The following is a 21,594-nucleotide window of genomic DNA, read 5'->3' as shown; positions in this document are numbered from 1 at the left end:
AACAATTTGGCCGTTATAGGTAGTCATCGCGAATTGGCGGAGAAATTAAACATGGAAGAACTTGTCACGGAGTTTGTTTCCAAGACAACGACACGCAGAAACAAATTTGGATGTGATTAATTTATAGCAAGCCGCATTATAAGGCCGGAATGGCCCGATTCGGTGAGTCCGATCCCTTAACGGGGGATTTTTTCAATTTTTTTTTTTAATTATTGGGTACCGTGGCCTAATTATCATTGCCGTTTTAGGGTTAGAGGTTAGGAACTCACCGAATCAGACTCACCGAATAGTAGCAGACCCTTATAAGGCAGACGTGAACAAATTAAAGTCGAATATATTTCAATATTCAATGTAAGATCACTTTTGCCTTGCATGTAAAACTTGTTTTCATTTCTATCTGATCGTTCGACATACCGCTGCAGTCTATTCGATTACACATACGACAAAATTATCTTCTTTTATGTTGATTCGACGTTTTATGACGTAGGCTAAACATGGTTAAATTTACTATTAGATTGAGTTATTTGTTTTAACATTTTCCATCGGTCAAGTTTTCAATTGATTAGCCTATATTGACAATTTTCATGTAATAACTTAGAGCACCCCTAATTTCGACAAATTTTTACAAAAAATTACGCCAATGGGTGCTGGTACTGATAGTTTAACTTTCGTGGTTGCGTGGGAAATAACGTATACACCGGACAGCTAAAATATTCATCTTGTCAAACTGGACCTTTGTTAACATTAGTTGAGTAACCCTGATGTACATGGTTATTGGTTAAGCTCACATCCGAAATGCAGGTTACAAGATGTAACAGCAAAGATTTTTGACCCATAATGTTCTGTCACCGACAACTCTAGAAAACCTAGATCTCTTTTGATTATTCCAACTAATAAAATCTTTTATTTTGCATTTATTCAACGTCTGTAAAGGTTAAATCGATGCAAGAAGAACGGATCTGACTATTAATTTACTTTCCATTTCTTACACCACTTTCTATTGTAGGCAAGTTGGACGATACGCTGGTCCAGTCATCTGCCAGTCTATCATCAGACAGTGGCATGAACAGCAATAACAATTCATCCTACTCCAGCACATTGAGCCGTTGCTCCACCAACACGCCAACTACGAGGTAACCTGGTCATGGTAAAGCTGCAGACGATTTGCAATCGTGGACAGTGGATATGCAATGTGATCAATCTTTTTTCTGGCTACTTACTTGACTTTCTGGTTGTATTGAAGACTATTGTTTAATGGTTATTAACCTAGTTACTAACCTATGACATAGTTGAGACACAGCTGTATAAATGGATGTTGTTAAACTCTCCAAAATTGTCGCTTATTCTAAAAAATATGAGCAAGGGTGACATAAGTTGTTCACATTCGGAAGATACCACTTTTTTATTTTTCTAGAACGCCTTGCCTGCACCATATCTCCCCTGTGCTTATTTTTACGTTTTTTTAACGTTTCATTATTATTTTACGTTTCTTTGCCATTTTATTTGTAGTGATCAGAAAACACCCCACCGCGGCTCACGCGATCTCCAAAGCCCCTCTCGGAATAAAAACAACAACAATTTGACTTCCTTGGAGCATCAAGGCATCCAGACGCGCTCGAAGAGAAGACGAAATGATCATCTCATCAACGGGACATCCCAAACCAATCCAGTCACTCCACAAAGTGAGTTGGCGTGATGAAGTAATATTCAGCTGATATCGCTTCCAGCCCACTTTTGTGGTGTGGTTTTCAATTTGCTGCTTGATACAGAAACGTAACGGAAAATTGCACTGGTCTACAATTTTTTTTTTAGTTTGTTTCACTTTAGACAAATAAAACCCCACAACCAGACGGCATCATAATAACATGAAAATAAACTAAAAATTGCAAACGTTTTCGGCCATACTCATGTTAGCACTTTTCAAGTAACCAACTGACTGATCTTCGTAAATTGAAATTAAAGACCTGATCTAAATACACAAAAATCGAAAAAAAAAACGTATAAGAATAAAACGGCGAGGCAGAGGAGAGGCAAAATTACATAACGCTTTATTGCCGAGGAAAAAACACAAATCATGATTATGGCCGAAAACGTTTGTAATTTTTAGTTTATTTTTATGTTATTATGTTAAATGCCGTCCGGTTGTTAGGTTTTAATTGTCTATCGCTACTATATTGAAAACGGTTTTGGGGTAATTTGAGGGTGCAGACTCCAAAAATGAAATCAGTTTTTCTCTATCACATCTGGCTTATAAATTTAATCGATGTATGTGTACATATAAGAGCTTGTATGAATAACACGATATTGTAACACACAGTCGCCCTAAGTTACGGCTTGAGAAATCAGCTGATCGAAGCCTGTTCATCATCTGTTCAATTGGACAAATATAAAACATACCTTAATTTTATTTTACGGTTTTTGATTTAATTGAAATATCTTGGATAGTCTGTCTCCATAACAGCCAACCTGACCAAGCAACAAAAGTTACTTTTTTACATCGTTTTAATGTCTAACGACGTAAAAAAGAAACTTCGCTTCCTGGTTTGTTGTACTTCCTCACTACTCGGTGGTATCGATCTGACCAATCATCAACCTTTCCAGGTTCTTCACATTCCTTCACGGTTGATTGCACACCGTCTTCTGACATTAACAGATCCCTCCGCGTCTACGTAGCCGGGACTGGTGAGTCAGCAGCATCAAATATTAATTAATGCCCAATTGATAAGAATCAAACCATTTTTATCTTCATATGCAGCCGTTGTGCAACTAGATATTGCGTATTAGATCCAATATCTGCAAACGTTAAATCGATGAAAAAACAAGTGTTTTCTGAGCTGTGCTCAGTTGGAGTTAATTATTTTTCCTGTCTGCATCTGCAGACGTTGAATCAATGTAAAAATGACGGATTTTGCTTGCTGAGCAATAAGTTTTTTCAACTTATAATTTGCTTCGTGATCTTGAGATTTCGGAAATAAACGCCGCCGTATACTGTGACAGCACGTAACGTTTAGTGGACGTTTCTTAACGTTAAATGCAACGTGCTTTTGATTCGCACAAGAACCAACTAAATTTCCTTTGTAACATGATAACTTTGTAAGTTTGTTACTTGTTTGCGTGTTCAGTAATATAATATGTTCATTTTTGCTTTCTTTGAAAACCAGGAAGAAAGTTTTCAAAAAAATTTCCCACTTTCTTTTTGAAAACTTTTTGCTTCTACTTTGCAGACGCATATAAGAAATCCAAGCTCAGCCAATCACAATCGTCCAATCCATCTACGTCAGTCCACGTTCAAAGCAGGTGCTTTCATTGACGTCATTAGCAATCTACATGACAAATGATAATGAATGCAATTTTGCAACAAGGGCCACAATCTTCGCTTACCATCACCCAAGCTTATTCCTATATAATATTGCTTCAACGTATTATAACGTTAAAAAACTGTTCTCACGACAACGCGTGAGTCTTTTGTTTAGCTGCTTTTTCTTGTTATGCTGCAAAGTTAGGACGAACTTTTAGAGTCGGCCATCCAAACCGACAGAGTGACTTCACTGATTGTTGCTTCACAGGAGCGAGCCTGCCGTCCCGACGCCGATAAGATGGAAGAATCCATCTCTGACGTCACGATCCAACAGCGAAATATCAAAGAAGCCTCTGATGCCTCAGAAGTTGTATGCAAACACTCCCAAGACCACAAAGTACGTAGTAAGGTAACACCCTGTCAGTAAAAGCTGCCTATTTTACATCGTTTCAACGTCGCCAGACGTTTGCTAATTGGGCAAGAACCAATCTGACATGTTTTGAGAAGGTTCCATTTACACCAAAGTCTTGATATGCGATGCTTCTCAGCCCTGACTACCATGCACCTTACTTGCATCCACAGCGCGATGTATTTGTGTTAAAGATTTTCGCAAGTGCATGATGAGTCTGATTTTAGTTTTGCATTGAGCAGATCAAGCGTTGTATGCCTTGCGTATTTTGTACTTGAGACATAATAATTGTAAGTTGTAAGTAATTTTACCGAATCTGACTTTTAATGTTGTCTTCAGGCTTGAGTGTTGCATTTTTTCAGGAAACTTTTCATTTATTTCTCCAATACGTGTTTAGAAACTCGACGTTTTTATTTGCAATTTTCATCGTTTGTTCAACATCTTATCGACATAACGTTACCGTGTGCACATTTCATGCTTGGCTACTCTTGTTCATCAGATCGTCAGATATACAACAACCTGGTCCAAGACTTAGACCGGCCCCCCGTGGTCTACTCAACAACCCCCCGGTGCAAAAACCCCCCAGTGATGTACAAAACTCCTTGATTCGCTTGTTGACCTCCCAGAGCCCAACGAAGCCGGTAAGTGTGCCTGTCGTGTGCCTGCCGTGTGCTGGTCATCCTGGGCACATCTACTTGTATTTCGTCAGTTTCGTGACAGAGTAGCAAGAGCGGTTGATCGAACTTCGATTGGACATGTGTTCGATTCTCAGTAAGGGCATTCTGTTTTTGTGTCGGCGAGATGTCGTCATGCTTGAAAATAGACATGAAAGCTGACTTTATCGCCTTCTCGTTTGTTTAATCTGAAGTGATTACCTACTTTACAAAAAATGGTCGAATTTTCAGTTTTACTTTGCAGTGGCTTATGCCTTGGAGTCCGTTTGCGTTGCTGCTGCAGTTCAGCATCATGAAACGGCCTTATCTACTGTATTTGGTGATACCGAAGAAATAAATACATCAACGTTAGATTTCTGTAAACCGCTATGGAGGCTTGTTTACTATAATAATAGAGGTTAAGAGAAGCTCTATGCTATTTGTTGCTTTAATTGTTACCTTGTGTCTTTCAGGTTGCTGCAAAACGTTCCTCACCGACGCGTAAGTCTCCTTTGCGGTCGGCCAGTCAAAAACGGTCCCCGAAACGACGACCATCGCCCAGTGGGGCTGCTAGAGCCACCCGCAAGCCCCAACCCCTCCATCGGACTGTGTCGGACGAGAGCTTGTGCGGAGCGCGTGCCGACGAGGTGATACTGGCAAGGTACGAGCTTGTGTAATGCTTGGATGAGTTCGTTATAGTGTTTGGTCATGTGATTAATCACGAAGTATCATCTATGAGCTTAGATTTGGTCATGTGATTAATCACGAAGTATCATCTATGAACTTAGATTTGGTCATGTGATTAATCACGAAGTATCATCTATGAGCTTAGATTTCATGTAGCGGTGTTGCACTTTACGAAATTAGACCTTAAAGCATTTCATTTCAGGCAAGGAAGTGGTGATTTGGCGGATTCAACTTACGGTTTATACGGACACCCAGGTAGGTGAAGATGCATGTATTGTATGTATTAAATGTGAGCACACTTATCATGCGGTTGTGGCTCCAGTTTTCAAGTGTGAGAGAAGCAACAATAACATGTCCAATATTTTGTCAACTGACTAAGGAAATTGATTGAAAGACTACTTTGTAAACTTTTCTCTGTGCAAATCTGAAACACAAATGTTTCAATTTCAGCGTCTGGTTCCGTTGACTCACTTTCTCCAATGCACGGAAAGTACAATCGGTATGGAGATTCCCCAGGGAGACACCCTTCTCCCATTCATAGACAGCCGTCGTTTCCCTTGCCTGCCACCACAGACTGGGAGCGACTGTTGGATGCTGCCAAAGCTGCCGAAGGTTGGTGAGGGTTTGCTAAAGAATTTATCTGCTTCTTTTGTCTTATAAAAAATGGAGAATCACGGTTCAATGAATGAGAATTTATGTTAGATTAAGTAGTTGAGATGCATCATCGGAACGAGAAATCCTTTTTGAAATCTTAAACCAATTCGCCATAATTATTGTCACAATTATCTTTGGTTTTATTTGTACCTTTTGCGTTTACGAGAACGCTGTGGCCTCATCTCGCTGTGTTGAAAGTAGTCAAATAACTCGGGTCGATGATTTTGCAGGCAAATTTTCATATTTGCAATGGATGTGAAAGTTTCTGGAGAATTCTGCCTATCACCTCTCAACGTTCCAGCAGTACACTGACAGCAAAATCCATCGTTTTTACATTGATTCAACGTCTGCTGACGAAATGACAGATTTTGCTGTTTAGGTAATTGACGTATATTCACTTTCCACAGTGTTTGAAGCGTCGAGCATCAAGTCGGTTTCCATGGGAACGCTCAATGACCTCGGGGAAGTGACCCCTGACCTTTCATACCCGGCCATTGGCAGCACAAAAAACAAACGAACCATGTCGGTAGAGCATCTCTACGACCAAGATCACCGCGGTTACCAAGGCGACCACAACAACTCAGTGCGCTTGCGCCATCCCTACGCGGCGAGTAACCTCGCTTACCCTGTGACGTCACAAGGGTTCCTAGTGACGCAACCGGCCAGTGATGCAGAGAGGAGGTTAGAGAGAGTGGAGCGAGAGATGCGGCTGTTGCAGGAGAAGCTGAAACAGGTTTGTCACAAATTTTGAGATCTGCCGACATAACTTTCAATGCATATCGGCAGTTGGTGTGCTACGCGTGTGGTTGAAGTTTTAAACTAAGTGCGTCAGAGCAAGTGTTTTAGCAAATTTTCTCTCCAGGAACAAGAATCGAAGAAAGCCCTCGAAAACAAAGTCTCTTCTCTTCGTCGGGACAACACCCGGTTATTACGTCACGTCCGCTCTGACAACACTGACGTCACCAACGGTTACAAGCGAACCAAAAGAAAATCATCCAAGTCGTGAAGTCATTCATGAATCTCTGACGTCTTATTGAAGTTCCACTGCATCTGCTTTTTCGTCTGATCCTTTTGAACGTCGTTTCTACGCTAATTATCGTCACAATGATGGATATTTCGCAACAATGTCGCGGTCAAAAATCAGAAGTATTTCTTTTTGATACACGTGATATATGCTCGAAAAGCTGTAAGGGAACGTTCAAATATTACGTAACGCTTTTTTTCCGAATTTTTGACCCCCCCCTCCCCCATGTAACGCCAACGTAGCGCTTTTTTCAATCCCCCCCTCCCCCATGTAACGCTTTTTCACTACGAATTCAGCACAAAAAACTTCCATTCCGTACTCGAAAGCGTTACGTAACGTTTTGCTTGAACCCCCTCCCCCCCGATGTGACGCTAACGTAACGCTTTGCATAAACCCCCCCTCCCCCTCGAAGACGTTACGTAATATTTGAACGTTCCCTAATGTGTATGCTTTTACAATGGAGTCGCCTTTCATGGCTGCCATTGCCTTGACTATGACGTCACAACCCAGACAGCAAAGCAATCGTTTTATACATTGATTCAACCTTTGCAGACGTTAAACGAACGTAAAAAAGCGACTGGTATGCTGTGTAGGAATTTTCAGTATTAACAAGATTTCTATTGTCGTTTGAATAGTTTAAATTAATCTTGACATCACTTTTGAAGAGACGAGCAGCATCCAATCAGAAGACAGTACAGCAAGGGATTGACCAATCAAGTGTTTTTTGTCGCCCACGTTTTCTCGTGTATGACAAATTTATTAATGATGATCATTTCTTTTCAATAAATTTTTACGTTGAATTTGTGATCACGTGATCGCTTATCTTTCCCAAAAACTTCATATTAGACAAGCCATGACTTTCAGGTCATCGGTCTGTTCATTCACCTACCCGACGTATGTTAGTCACTTTTCATCATTGTAGTTTCTAAACACCCTGCTAAACGCTTTACAGTTAACGTTAGATAAGTTGTGTAGTCATTCAGAACTACCGAAACGCTTGCAATACCATAAGTTTCACACATTCAGCAAGAAGTTTCGGTTCTCCCCGAACGAGAGGTTTCTGAAACTCGCGGATGTTTCGGCTCAACGTATCCTGAAAGTCTGCCTGCTATATATTATACAGCTCATTATGATGTGAGCATGACAGCTCATTTTTAAAACTGTTCGGCCACACTAACAGATCACAATTCGGAATCAGCAAAGTTTGCACAGAAGGCAAAGTAGAAGGAAAACGTGGCAGACAACCAAAACGATGGCAAGACAACATCCAATCATGGACCGGACTCAACTTGGCGACACTGGGCGAGCTGGCTCAAAATCGCCACTCTTGGAAGCAAATAACCCATGTTGATGCGCAATCTGCTGCAGGCGGAGATGACGACTGATGATGATGACAGCTCACAACACATAGTTTTGTTAAATGGCGTAAACGGTAGGTGGTGGGATGGCGTAACGGATAAGGCGTTGACTTTCCAACTATACAAACTTGGTTCGACTCCCGGCTTCAGCTAGTTGTTGAAAACACCGCTCTACCCAGGGTGTAATAAATTGGGTGGCGCATAATTGCTGAAGGAAAGGCGGTCGAGAGAAAGGAACTGGCCACCCTACTCTCCTTAGTACCGAAGGCTTAGTACAGTGAGAACCTTATCTTCTCATACCCGACACTTGAATCAAGTATGGGACCACCTTTACCTTATGTAGTACAAAATGCGTCAAAGAAGTTGGCCTGTGGTCGCAATACCCTCACGCATAGGCTTACGTCACTTCCGCAAGTTAATATGTTATTCTGGCTTGGATATCTCAGTTGTAATCAGACCACGCCACACCGACGGCTATGTTAGTCATCAACTTGGTGTCTTGAATCTCAACCTCAAACCTTATTGGCTGTCAAACTTAGCTGGTCATAATCAGTGACGTAGGCCTAGATAGAAAGAAAATTTTAAAGGGGCAAAAGCAGCTGTTGGAAAATTATTTTTAATGTTTGTTTGAAATGCAAAGCTTCAAAAAACAACGCTCAAGATCTTAAAATGAATTAGACTGCCATTATTTAACTTCCTCTTTCTACATGAATACATGAGTTAATTTTTGGCAAACCCTGGAGTCCACCGGCTGAAAAAAGTTTTACTTATCAATTCGCCGTTCCAAAGGCAAACCACAATTCATAGTCAACAGTACGTGACACTTACCTACGTCATAGCCCAAATAAGCATTGATAGTTGATACAGCAAAAATGTGCAAGTTCAATTAGAATGATAAAAAAATTACGTAGGCCTACTACAATATTGATATAAAGATAAGCATTGTAAAAAAATGGAATAAGTCATTTTGTGGCCGATTTCAATTTAAGATAGGCTACCTCAAGTTGAAAGTTGCCTGTAAAATAACTGCTTCAAAACCGAGGTAAAACCAACATGTCCTTATCCCTGGGTCGAACAGTCAGCGACGGTACATCATAGGGATTGTAGGCTAGATCATAGGGATGCGAAACTTCATCCGCTTTTGGCTTATCCGCAACACTAGAAGGGTTACTTTTTTTTGTAATTTACAAAATATTTTACTTTTTATGGGTTATATAAGAAGAGTGAAGTTGGTTTTAAAGTAATTTAAGGTTTTTAGTTGAAAGCAAGCCAGCAGTAAAGCGTATAAAATATGTCAAATTGGCAATTGACCCTTCTAATGTTGAAGGAACAACGGAGTTGCGCGTCCCGTAATGTACCGTCCCTAGGTACATCAGCACAGCCCGAGCCGCTCAATTTCCGTTTTTTCTTGGTGTTAAGGAAACCGTTGACATTAATCCTCTTCTTTTATCGTGAGATATAAACTGGTTGCTTTTCTCTATTTGCATAACAGATGCTCCTTCTGCTTTGTACCGGTCAGGAGTGACAGGAAAAGGAAAAGTAATATTTATTGGTTGGATTGTTTTGACTTCTCGCTTGAGTTGTTTAGAATTAGTTATTGACTTTTTTGGCAAACCAACTGTTTCAGAATCTGTGTTTAAGATGTATTCTGGAGGACTACTGTAGTCTGGATCATATTGTGTTGCAGAACTGGCAGTGAGAGGCCGAGTTAGGCTGCCCTTGGCGGAATAAGCTCTTATTCCGGCGGAATATCCGCAAATTCCATCGTCTCCACCATCTCCCCCGTCAATCCACGACACTCGCTTGCGCAAAGGCTCTTCAATTTTATGTATTCTGTGAAAAAACAGGTTTCAATTTTTAAAGAAATTGTAATTTCGTTGCATTAGCCTATAGGCCAGGGCTACTCAACTGGCGGACCGCGGCCCGAATCCGGACCTTCTGGGTGTTGAAGGTGGACCTCGGGCTTCTGGAAGAATAACCTCATTGCCACATTTAAGGGGCCTCTTTAAACAGATTTCCATTAGAAAAAAGCAATTTTTTTGTGATTCTTCAAGAAGCTGGGAGCCTCGCCCCCAGACCCTCCAACGCTTTGCCGTGTTCTCTGATGTGCGATCCACACAGCTACACGACAAAGAAACACAATAACCTACATGTTTCCTTTTTTATTTTTTGTTTGTGTCAGACAAAAATCCAAGTCGTGTTAAGTTACATACAACCTGAAAAGCGTTTCGGTGCTCGTAGGCTACTGGTTGTTTAATTTTTGTGGTTGCATGTGAAAAATTCACCGGACGGCAAAAATATTCAACTTGTCAAAGTGGACCTTTGCTAACATTAGTTGAGTAGCCCTGCACTATAGTTGAGTAGCCCTGTTATAGGCTATTATTAGCTTACGCGTAGGCTATCGATAACATTCTTGCTGATGGTTGTCTGAACTAGAGTTGGATCAATTACAATTGTAACCCAGTGGCGGATTCAGAACGTAATTTATGGGTAGGCCAAGGAAATATCTTGGTGGGCCTTCACCAATAATGCCACGGCAGGCCAGCATACAAAATTTTAGTGTTACCGAATATCTCTTACAAACGCTGTAAAATAGTGATGTCGCAGACAATTCAGTGCCACTTAGTTGTTCTAGTGTTAAACATTAATATGTTTTTTTGAGGATCTGGTTTTGGGTGGGCCTGTACCAATCAGGCCCACCCGGTAGATCTGCGCCTGTTGTAACCTAATCGTAATTGAATGTAATTAATTACACATTTGTATGAAATTGTAATTAGCCTACAATTGTAATTGAAACTTTTGTTGTTCTGTAATTGTAACTGTGATTGTAATTGCAGGAACTTTTGATCCAATTAGATTTACGTTTACAATTAGGCTACATTCAGGTCTAACTGTAACATTGGCTCCAGCAGAAAGACTTTTTTTTCAATGCGAGCTGGTAACTTTTATATCGGTACTCCAAAAAGGAACTTAGTGAAACAATTTTCGCAACCTAATCTTTATCAAACGCAATCCTACTATTGTCTTACTCTTAGATATTATCAAACTATAAAAATCATCGATAGCCTAAACATAATTATTGAAACATTTAATTTTTGAATTGAAGAGTGTAATTAATTACGTAGCGAAGTAGGCCTATTTGTAATTTAAAAAGTTCAAAACAATGCAATTGAACTTGAAACTTTGTAATTGAACCAACTCTGGTCTACCTTGACATAGTTGTTCTGTGTGATGTCATTCTCGTTCTGCTCATGCAAGCTGACTTTGCTCTGACGTCACTGTTCTGTATTTTATTGTCATTGTGGCTTCTCCAACTGTATCGTGGGTCAGAGGTCATGTAGGAATGATTTGCGTTGCCGTCGCCCCCAAACTTCATCCTCTGAAATCCAGCAGTGGCAGGCCGAACCCGAGGCGTATCCAATCTCCCCTGGGGTACTACAGAATAAGGGCTTCCCCCAGAACTAGATTTAAGAAAACGTAGATAATGGGCGACTTCACGCTTCTCGCTTTCTATTACCTGAAAAGCATTTAGTTAATACATATAAGCAAAAATGCAAAATAGGTCGATTTGAATAAGTATAATACATAATATAATGGCCTAATACATAGCATAATACATTAATAATACGCCTTACTAAATCACTTAGCATAATACATATAAGCAAAACTGTAAATAGGTCTATTTAAATAAGTTATAATCAGCCTCAATGCTTTTGAACGTTAAAATTATTCGTAGCTCTAAAATTTTAAATCTTAACTGTCTGTCTGTCTGTAGTTGCGTTGACAGAGAGCACATTTAGACCCGGGCCGAAGACAATTTGAGGGGTCGTAATCTTTCCACAGGGCCGGGTAACTTATAGGGGGCGGGTAACTTATAGGGGCCCGGGCCCGATTAGTCTTTGGATGTGGTGCGTTTTTTTTCTAGAAGTGCGTTTATTTGGGGCGGAAGATCTCATTGGTACCGGGCTCAAATTACCTTCTCAACGGCTCTGTCTATCTATCAACATTACACAAATTACAATTGAAGTTTAGAAGCGTTCTTCCTGCTTTTATGCTTTACCATGTTGCAAATATGTTGGCTGACGTCAAGAATAGTCGTCTAAACCAGTCAAATCTGTCACCTTGACGTTGTTTCAACGTTTCCAAACTTACGTTGGCAACATCATTGCATACGTTGAACCTGGTGTATTTCAACATTACAAAAATGTGATCCGCAGCCGAGTGTAACCAAATTTTATGGCAATAGACATAAGTCATTGTTTCAGTTTTGGGCCGTATCATTATATTCACTAGGTCAGTGGTTCTTAACCTTTACTCTGCCGAACCCTTACGTTAACCTGCATGCTTTCGTTGAACCCCAAATTTTCGCTGAGTCACAAAATCAAAAATCTACCTCATTTAATAGTAATACATTACTGTAGCCTATCAATGAGACTTCTGCTGTTGTTTTTCTGAGACCAATAGTGAGATTCGAGGCTTTGTCTCGGAAACAGAATAGAAAACGCATGCTCGCATAAATGAGTGGTTACGAATGGCATGAGAACTTCAAGGGAAACTTTTGTAAAAAGAGTATAACTTTCAACAATTTGTTGGCACCAAAACGTTTGAAGATTTGTTGTGTTGAAGTTTCTTTTTTGCATCTCGCTTTCTTGAACCTCGATAACGTCATCTAAGTGTGGACTTATGTAAAGTACAAATACAGTAGGCTACTGTAAAGTTAGCGTAAGCTAAAAAATTTCTTGCGATTTGCTTACAAAAAAGAATTTCCTTAAAAATTGAAAATAGAACTAAGTTTCCTTAAACTAAGGAAATTTCCTTAAAAGTGAGAGCCCTGCTCATTCTGCCGCTCCATGCAATGCAAAAAGCAAACGTGAGGAAATTAATGTTTTGAGAAAATCAAGTATTTTCCAAAAATATTCGCTGATATACCATTCAGTAGGGTGTGTGTTAATGTTTCAGAGGACGTTCGCGCCGAACCCCTGAATCAGCTTCGTCGAACCCTGGTTAAGAACCACTGCACTAGGTGAATGGCAGGTTTATCAATAATATCACCTGAAAAGGGATTTATTTAGGGTTGTCCAACCAACCAGTTTGCATAATATCATGCCATCGTTTCAATAACGCATCAACAGTGAGAAAATGTAGGCAAACTAACCAAACTTACAAAAAATAGCATCATAGGCTTTAAATAAAATATTTCCTCATTTGTGAGATTATATCCTAAGTAAATTACCGGTTTGCTAAGACTCGAGATAGCTTATTATCCCTTAGAACATCTTTTGTTATTTTACCTTTAGCTTTTTCTGAATGCTGTTTTCCAAAACTTCCAGTTGGTTGTGAAATGTTCGAGATTGCATGGAATTGATGTGTTGCGCGCGTTCCAATGCAGTGGTTGCTCGCTTGTTGGGAACGAGACAAGCCCGCTTTCTTACGTTGCTCATATTGGCACACCCAGAACTATTGCATTATGACGTCTGAATTACTGTGGATTGTGATCATAAGAATGACCATTCGGTCAAGCCTTTCTTCTTATGAAACAAGACTATCAAAGATAAGCTTACTAAACAAATCCTTTAAACCATTGGGAGGAGAGAAGTATAATGTATCTTCCAGGAATTTTTTCATTCAAACATTCGATTATTGTCAACAGATTCCTTGTAGGAAAGCAGAATATATGCTTCCGCAGTAGGTATGTGTTTAGTCTTTTCCGAATATACTTTACTTACTGTACGGCACTTTAAAAGTTAAAATAACTCAAGAATATGAAATGACTGATAAAATCTTATTATTATCGTAAAATTTTCTATTTTCACTGAAAAGAATAAGACTTTCTTCTTATCGTTCAGTTGGTCTCGTACTGGCCTATATCTTAATGTATACTTAGAGCATAAAGTCCAGTAATTGTATGTACAATATTGTACATTATATTTTATAACCTACATAGGATAGGCTATACAGTAGCCACATAATATTAATATACACACTATCTTTGTAACTTGCTAATTATGATACATCTTTAAAACCTAGCTGTTTAATCTTCGCGTCAGTGAAACCATATCAAGGAAATTTTCTTTTAAAATTCTCCGATTACGTTTTAAAAATGCTGTATCGAATTGTGGCAGTGTTTTGTACACAAAGGGTCTCAGATTACGCATGTAACAAGAGATCAAAGGATCAACAAGTGTTATCATCCAAGTATCAATTTTTGTTTGAGTTCATCGCCTTGTTTCTCAATTACAGTGCCAATAAGCAATAACTGCATCTGCAAAAAAGCGTAACTTTATTTACAACATCACGACTATAGTTTTTATTTGATACTCTCGTAACGTACGGCAAACAATGCCGTGAGAAAATATAGCCTACGTCTGGGCTTCCCAAACTTTTTTGCTCGCGACCCCTTTTAATATCCTAAAATTTTCCGCGACCCTTTACGGTTAAAAGAATAAACAATGCAAATGTACGTTTGTGATAGTTATTGAAAAGTTTAATTTAAACGAAAACTAAAAATAAGCTATCCGTACTCGAAGCCTACTACTTTACCACTTGTAGCCTGCTGGAAACAAAACCAAAAAGTCAACATATTTATTCAGTGTGATTGGTGCGACTGCTCTCTGCTACAAAGCAAGTCAAGCCGTCACTCGATGTTTGTCAATGCTGGTCTCGAGGGGGTTTCCATGTCACTCTGGAACGATGTTTTATCAACGTTGAAAACACTGACACACACATATACAGTTCGTGGAGAAAAACGGCAGAAGTGTGGTTACTGCTAAGCCATATAATGGTGAATATTCCGCTCTAACGTTAGGCTAAGCCGAAAAGTGTGAAACTTTTTTTCAGAAAATTCAAGCCACAACTTAGAGTCAAAAGATAAATCTGCAAACTTTTCCTGAGATTTGAAAGAGAGGTGTTCGGTAGCCTACTTTGTTTTTGCATTGCAAACGGGTTTGGATCCAATCTAAATTGGTATTGTCCAATTCTAGAAGAAACTACTTTTTAAACTCTTTCAACAGTCTTGACAAGTGTCGATAACCGGAGGCTTAATAACGCTTGATTCCACGCCATTGTTAGCCAAATTTTCAGTAAATGAGAATATTTCAAATAAATCATTTTCAATCTTAAAGCGTCTTGCACATAAGTGTTAATATGCAGTGCTTTGTGTAAAATTTGTATACTTTCTGTGACCCCTCAAGGGGTCGCGACCCCTAGTTTGGGAAGCCCTGGCCTACGCCCTACATTAGCCTACTCTACGCTGCAACAATGCTAGCAGATCTGAGATCGATTCCAGGTCAATTTTAGGTTTAAAGCAAAGACTTTGAAAACTGTATAGACTGTATTTTTTTTGCATAACGGAGTGATAATGTAATGGCGTCGTAAATCTGATATAAAATTAAACATAAACTGTTGCGGAAAGTCTATACCGACTGCGGTTTCGAATTTCTACAGTTTTGTGTCATATGCTACAGTGCAGTCTAGTATCCTCACATATTTAACTTTTACCCTTCAAGTTTAGTTAATTAACATAGTGACTTTGGCATCCACTGGTCACATTTTAGCAAATCGGCAGGCACTTTAACATGAAGATATCCAATTCAACCATGAACCAATCAGATGTTACGCTGTCCGTGATGTGTGAATCAGAACATGTTTTCGGTGGCTACAGTCCAATTGTGACCATTCCAGCATTCAGCCAGAAAGTTGATTATTACTGTACTTTGAACTTTGGTAATTACAGAAGAAAAAAAGCAATAGCAGTGGTGGGAATCAAACCTATGTCAATGAAATTACCATCGTCCTAACCCTCTGCGTCAAGTCAGCCGATGGCAAACCGATGACTTAATTTAGCTACGATTTGTGTTTGTTCTTCTTAGAAACGCAACTTTGATGACATCATGAATAGCGTAGCTTCGTGGTTTAATTGGATATCGTCATGTTAAAGCGCCTACCTAGCCAATTTTTAATAATAATTTTTTTTTTAATTTTTTGTTAAAGCTCCTACCTAAGCCTACCTAGCGCCTACCTAAAAATTTGTTTGCACAGGGGACCCCGATTTAAAAGTGCCCCGGGCCCCCCATCAGCTAAATCCGGCCCTGTACATAACAACTACAAAATTACAAGCAAGATAATTGTACAAGCAAGATTCATTCTAAAACACAATAAACAAACACAATAAACACAAATAATTCGCACAACAAGGATGGCAGCGAAAGACCAAAAGGTCACCAAAGTCAGCTGCCACCAGGGGCGCCGGAACGATTTTTTAATGGGGGGCAAGATTACAAAAAAGGGGCACTTTTGTTTACTAAAAGGCCAATTGTTTTTCAAGTTTTAAGATAAGATATAGCGACAATGCTAATCTATCAGCTCACTATGTATTGAGTAGGCTAATGATAGCCTACAAGTGTCCGGTATACAAAGAAGGGTATCATGCTATGTTATAATGATGTAACCTACTGTCAAGCCTTAAAGCAGCCTGCTGCCATGGCCGCTAAGTAGGCTAGTGCTTGAATGACCGCCGGTGCTACTTCCTCAATCGGCCAAGTTTGGCCGCCGGTCTCTTTTAGTCAATTATTTCATTTCGCAATAGAATGATCGTGGATTAACTGTCGAAAATATGGTGTCCGACAAACTGTTCGTAAGCAATTGTTCATAAAGCAATTGTTCGTAAGCAATTGTTCGTAAAACAATTGTTCGTAAAATTAATTCTTCGTGAAACAACTCTTCCTAAAGCATTTTTTCGTACATGCAGTTGAAATTTGATGTATACGAAGAAATGCTTTACGAAGAATTGTTTTACGGATTTCATTTTACGAAAAACAATTTACGAACAATTGTTTTACGAACAATTGCTTACGAACAATTGCTTTACGAACAATTGCTTACGAACAATTTGCCTATAACCGAAAATATGTAGTATCAAAGAGTGACGCAAAATTAGGTCAGCGCGTCATAATCGCCACTGTTGCATTGTGCGGGAATATTTATTATTGATGGAATATATCCATCTGCGATCACCAGCGCTGTAAGTCTTATTTATAATTCCCGATGTTTATTTTAACAAAGTCTTAATTCGAAGTGCTAATTTACATCGGCTGGGAATATTGTCGTTTTTATGTCGATTCATTGTTGTCAGACATTAAAAAGGAGAACTAGGTTAGTTAGGAAGGATAACTAGGTTAGTTGACATCCGAGGAGAAAACATTTTTTTTATCATATTTTGCAAAAATTATGCTTCTTTTAGTAACGTCCTTCACATCATTGAAATACTTATTTTATTACCTTGCCGTCATCGTCAACACATGTCGAACGTTATTTTTCGTTGCTAAACAGAATTCTAGGGGGGTGGTGAACTTTTTTAAAATCAGCCACATTGGAGACACTAATGCGAGTGTCGTTAGATGGTCCCGCAGTACTGGGTTACAATCCCAATAAAGCAGTTATTGCGTGGTGCAACGATTCTATTGTAGGACGTCGCCCAGGCCCAAACTTCAACAACGCTAAGTGATCATTTTAGCATTGTTGCAAGTTTAATTCTATTTATTTGTGGTATCGTTATTTGTATTTTGGCCTCCAAGCACGCAGATTTGGCCGCCGAGAAGGAGCTCCCGGTAGGCCACGATGGCTGCCGAAAAAGAAAAGAGTTTTAAGGCCTGTACTGTGTTACAAAATTTTGTGCCGTGTATATTATTTTGAGGCAAAAATGAAAGATTATAATTAGGCTAAAAGCGAATAGCAGAAATTGTTATATTGCAAAATGTGCAGTAGCTTACATGAATTTAAAAGGGCACCATTGCTCCCCCTGCCCCTCCATCTGCAGAAAAATTGAGGGCAATTTTTCGCCGCCCCCCTGCCCCCCTCCCGCTTCCGGCGCCCCTGGCTGCCACCCAAACATTTAAACAAAAGACCCAAAATTAAGAACATTAACACATACGGTATATAATATATAGCACAATACCAGCACTTTAATTTGTAAAAATTAACAATGGAATTAACAATACATTAACAATGGAATAACACAGGGCAACATAAAAAAAAACATTGTGTAGAGAAATAAGCGGATGATACGTTTGAGGAGTGATCATTGTACAAATTCTTTAATAAACATTTATATTTAAATTTAAAAACATTGTAAGACTTTTCTTTTATTTCTTTTGGTACTTGATTCCATAGTTTCACTCCATTAAAAAAGGGGTGTGCAACCTTTATTACAGGAAGGCCATATATAAATAACTGGGTGAAACTGCGGGCCGCACGTTTATTTAACATATGGTTTCTAGTAGTTGCAGGAACAAAAATGTATTTTTGTAGTTGTTCATGTTATTCTTATGGCATTATTAGGGGGTTATCTCTTTGCAGATATAATAAGTCAAGACGCATAATTTTCTAAAGAAAGCTGCTATTCAAATTTATTGTCACACTCACACCGACTTTATTTTCAGTTCAGTGAGAAATTTGCTGCTGTTTTTTTTTCGACTGCTTTTTCCCAATTTACTTTAATGGAAGTGCTCGCAATTCGAAGCCATTTTCCAAATGTTCGTCTGTCAGAACCGATCGATAGGGAAATTTTATGACAACCATTTTAGAAAAAAATTGTTAGCACAAATACGTTGAGCCAAAAAGAGCCATTTTTGAAGCCATGAGTTTTTTCAAATGTGGAAAGTGACCTTGTTTAAGATGCTTTCGATAAAAATCGCCAAGATTCATTTATGAATAGCCTACTTTGCTTTCAAATCCGTTTTCCCTTGAAGATCAATCAGTTCAAGTTGGATATCAGCTGGTGCTTTGTGAATGTCTGTCTTGAATGGCAAAGAGAATATACCAAACAAATGTTCATGAGATTGGAAGTCCTTGAAACGAGCCAAAAATTCATACAACAATTTTTCAAGTTGGTCTGCAAATTCAGTTTTCTTCTCAGGATGCATTTAGACCGGGAGCCCGCGACGTCCACCCTAGGTGAAAAAGTTACCAATTTCTATTCATACAGCGATGTCCGGTGGTATGTGGGTACTCATAATCTGGAAGTCTGCCGGGCCGCCGGTGGTGGGTATGGGAATGGGGGGCATTTTTCATGGCCCAAAAAATGCGCTAGGTCAGCTGAAATAGTTACCGCTTGAAACTTAGTTGGTTGTAAAGTAAATTGTTTCTAGATGATTGTCTGGTATGTGACAGACATTTTTTGTGGTGGGGGGGCTCTGACAGACAAGTTTTATACCCCCCAAAATTTGCGCTAGGTCAGCTGAAAAAGTTACCGGATAAAACCAACTGATTATTAATCTGTGAGTGTTAAGCTTCACAAAAATATATGTGACAGACAAATTTGGTGGTGGGTGTCCCCTGACAGACGACCTAAAGTAGGTGACCCTGACCCCCCTAACTGAGCTAGGTCAGCTGAAATAGTTACCGGATAAAACCAATTGGAAATTAATGTGTGAGTGTTAAGCTTCACAAAAATATATGTGACAGACAAATTTGGTGGTGGGTGTCCCCTGACAGACGACCTGAAGTAGGTGACCCCCCTAACTTGAGCTAGGTCAGCTGAAATAGTTACCGGATAAAACCAATTGATAATTAATGTGTGAGTGTTAAGCTTCACAAAAATGTATGTGACAGACAAATTTGGTAGTGGGTGTGCCCTGACAGACGACCTGAAATAGGTCTAGGTAGCCTAACTCCTTCCCTTTTTGCACTAAATCAATGACAGGAGTTACCGCCAAAAAAACTTGAAGAAGTGTTTTGTTTTATGTGTGCACAACAGAAAACAAGTAGGCTATTAGTATTACGTATAACAGGCCATTTAACTACTAATGGAATACCGGAATAAAAATTGAGCAATCACCCAATTTGGGTTAGGGTTAGTTAGATCTATAATAACAATCACTGTTAAGGATATCCTATCAATACTTGAAAAGTTTTTGTCTGAATTTTTCGTCAACACTGAACAGTCTAGCCTATATAAGAAAAAATGTTTGGCAATGATGGTGACTAAAAAAGTCATTGACTAAAAAAATAAATCCAAGTCAGATTCATCTTCCAAGTCGAAATCTCCGCTCTAGTGTTCATCACAACTTTCAATGTCATCCTCATCACTTCTTTCCTCCGATTTACTAAATAGCTCAGATGGTATAGCTGCGCCTTCAAACCAGCCTGGAATGATAATTTCATTTGTTTTCAACCAGCCATAATAGTGACATTTGCTCGTTTTCTTTAACAATTCTGTGGTTGCGTAATTGTTTCGCGGCATGCCGGCATCTTCGACTTGTTCTAACCCTGCAAAATATCTTAACTCTGGTACAGAAGCAGGTCTCTGTGTAACTGTGACACAACATCTTTTTATGGCACTTTTTGAGTTCCGAAACCTATTATTACTTTTACCTGCGACGCAGCGTCCCTATTCGCAGTTTGCTCTAAAGACAGATGGACTGCCGTCCTAGAGTAATCCTTTTTGGTACGGTACGCCTAACTGAGAAAGCACCATTATCCAGTATAGCCCCCAGTTTCGGATCCGCGTTTTTCAGTTTGTTGTAAAACAACGATCCCCATCTTGCATAATTTAGACAATTCAGAGCGAAATATATTTCTAGAAGTATTGGTACAATAACCATGTAACCACTTACGTCGTTCATCCTGACGCATCTCTGCACTTCTCGATAGAGTCGGTTTATTAAGAACACGCAGGACCTATCACGTAGAACCTATAGTGTCCAGAGCTGATAGGTTTCACCAAACACTTCATTCATGGACCTGTTAAAGCATTCTTCATACTTTTCCCGATGTTCGGTGACGACTGGATTGGCCAAGCATACTTCTACTTTATCAGGGTCAGTTGGCATAGTAGACATGACTTGCTGGAAGTTGTCAATTTCATCTGCATCTAAAGTTGTTAAGAATCGATCGTATAGCTTTCTTTCCATGACGTTGGCTGTAATTTCGTGCACACGAGTACAGTAGCCTACACCTGTTGTAAAATTTCCTATAATAAACCCTTGTATTGATCCCTCGGCAAGGATCTTTGACTCCGACAATATGGACTCTATCCCGCAATCATTTATGAAGGTTCCTTCTGCTCCGAATAATGCAAGATCCATGTGGAAATTCCCAAGCATAATGAGGAGATTGTCAAAAAGAGGGGCTTCAATGGCTTGAATGGAGTAGGCTTTTTGTGTAACCAGGGGTGTGCATTGTGCAAGAGCTACGTCATACGTCACCACGGCATATTGTTGGTGAGTTTCAGTTGCAACCTTCAATCCTTCATGGTTCTAACCAGTAACAAGTGTTTCTTTAACAACGTTATTGTTGGTTGGTAATCTTGTTATTGGGTCCATGTAACATATTCGCTGTAGCGGTAGACAATCCACTCTATTATTGTTCATGAAACCAGCATAGAGTGGAGTTGCAACATCTCTACTTTTGCTGAACCAATACATATCTAGCGGCTTCATTTTGCATGTCAAGATAGACTCTTTCTCCATTATTTCCTGAATATGATCAGATGCTTTTCCCACGGAACGTGATTC

General features: G+C 39.4%; 2 protein-coding genes across 2 annotated transcripts in view; one reads left to right on the top strand and one right to left on the bottom strand.

The window, feature by feature from the left end:
• LOC145767632 (uncharacterized) overlaps nucleotides 1-7,525 on the top strand; it is a 28,389-nt gene extending 20,864 nt beyond the window's left edge. Inside the window, exons 21-31 of the mRNA XM_082579489.1 lie at nucleotides 1,007-1,133; nucleotides 1,510-1,682; nucleotides 2,602-2,682; nucleotides 3,225-3,297; nucleotides 3,567-3,707; nucleotides 4,207-4,348; nucleotides 4,834-5,021; nucleotides 5,250-5,302; nucleotides 5,498-5,659; nucleotides 6,109-6,434; nucleotides 6,564-7,525. Of these exons, the coding sequence (XP_082435615.1) occupies nucleotides 1,007-1,133; nucleotides 1,510-1,682; nucleotides 2,602-2,682; nucleotides 3,225-3,297; nucleotides 3,567-3,707; nucleotides 4,207-4,348; nucleotides 4,834-5,021; nucleotides 5,250-5,302; nucleotides 5,498-5,659; nucleotides 6,109-6,434; nucleotides 6,564-6,707 (1,610 nt within the window). The 3' untranslated portion in view covers nucleotides 6,708-7,525. The remainder of the gene's footprint in view (nucleotides 1-1,006; nucleotides 1,134-1,509; nucleotides 1,683-2,601; nucleotides 2,683-3,224; nucleotides 3,298-3,566; nucleotides 3,708-4,206; nucleotides 4,349-4,833; nucleotides 5,022-5,249; nucleotides 5,303-5,497; nucleotides 5,660-6,108; nucleotides 6,435-6,563) is intronic.
• A 1,175-nt stretch (nucleotides 7,526-8,700) lies between these two features.
• Nucleotides 8,701-13,607, bottom strand: LOC145778022 (uncharacterized). The gene is made up of 3 exons (XM_082589413.1): nucleotides 13,375-13,607; nucleotides 11,293-11,600; nucleotides 8,701-9,916 (listed from the first exon to the last, which is right to left on the bottom strand). Exons 1-3 carry the CDS (start codon nucleotides 13,522-13,524, stop codon nucleotides 9,475-9,477), a joined length of 900 nt encoding a protein of 299 aa, XP_082445539.1. The 5' UTR covers nucleotides 13,525-13,607; the 3' UTR covers nucleotides 8,701-9,474.
• Between the last annotated feature and the right edge of the window lie 7,987 nt (nucleotides 13,608-21,594).

Source organism: Aplidium turbinatum, chromosome 1, assembly GCF_918807975.1.
Source record: "Aplidium turbinatum chromosome 1, kaAplTurb1.1, whole genome shotgun sequence".
NCBI lineage: Eukaryota > Metazoa > Chordata > Ascidiacea > Aplousobranchia > Polyclinidae > Aplidium > Aplidium turbinatum.
Note: the sequence above shows the minus strand (reverse complement) of the source record. Positions and strands in the feature narration are given on the sequence as shown.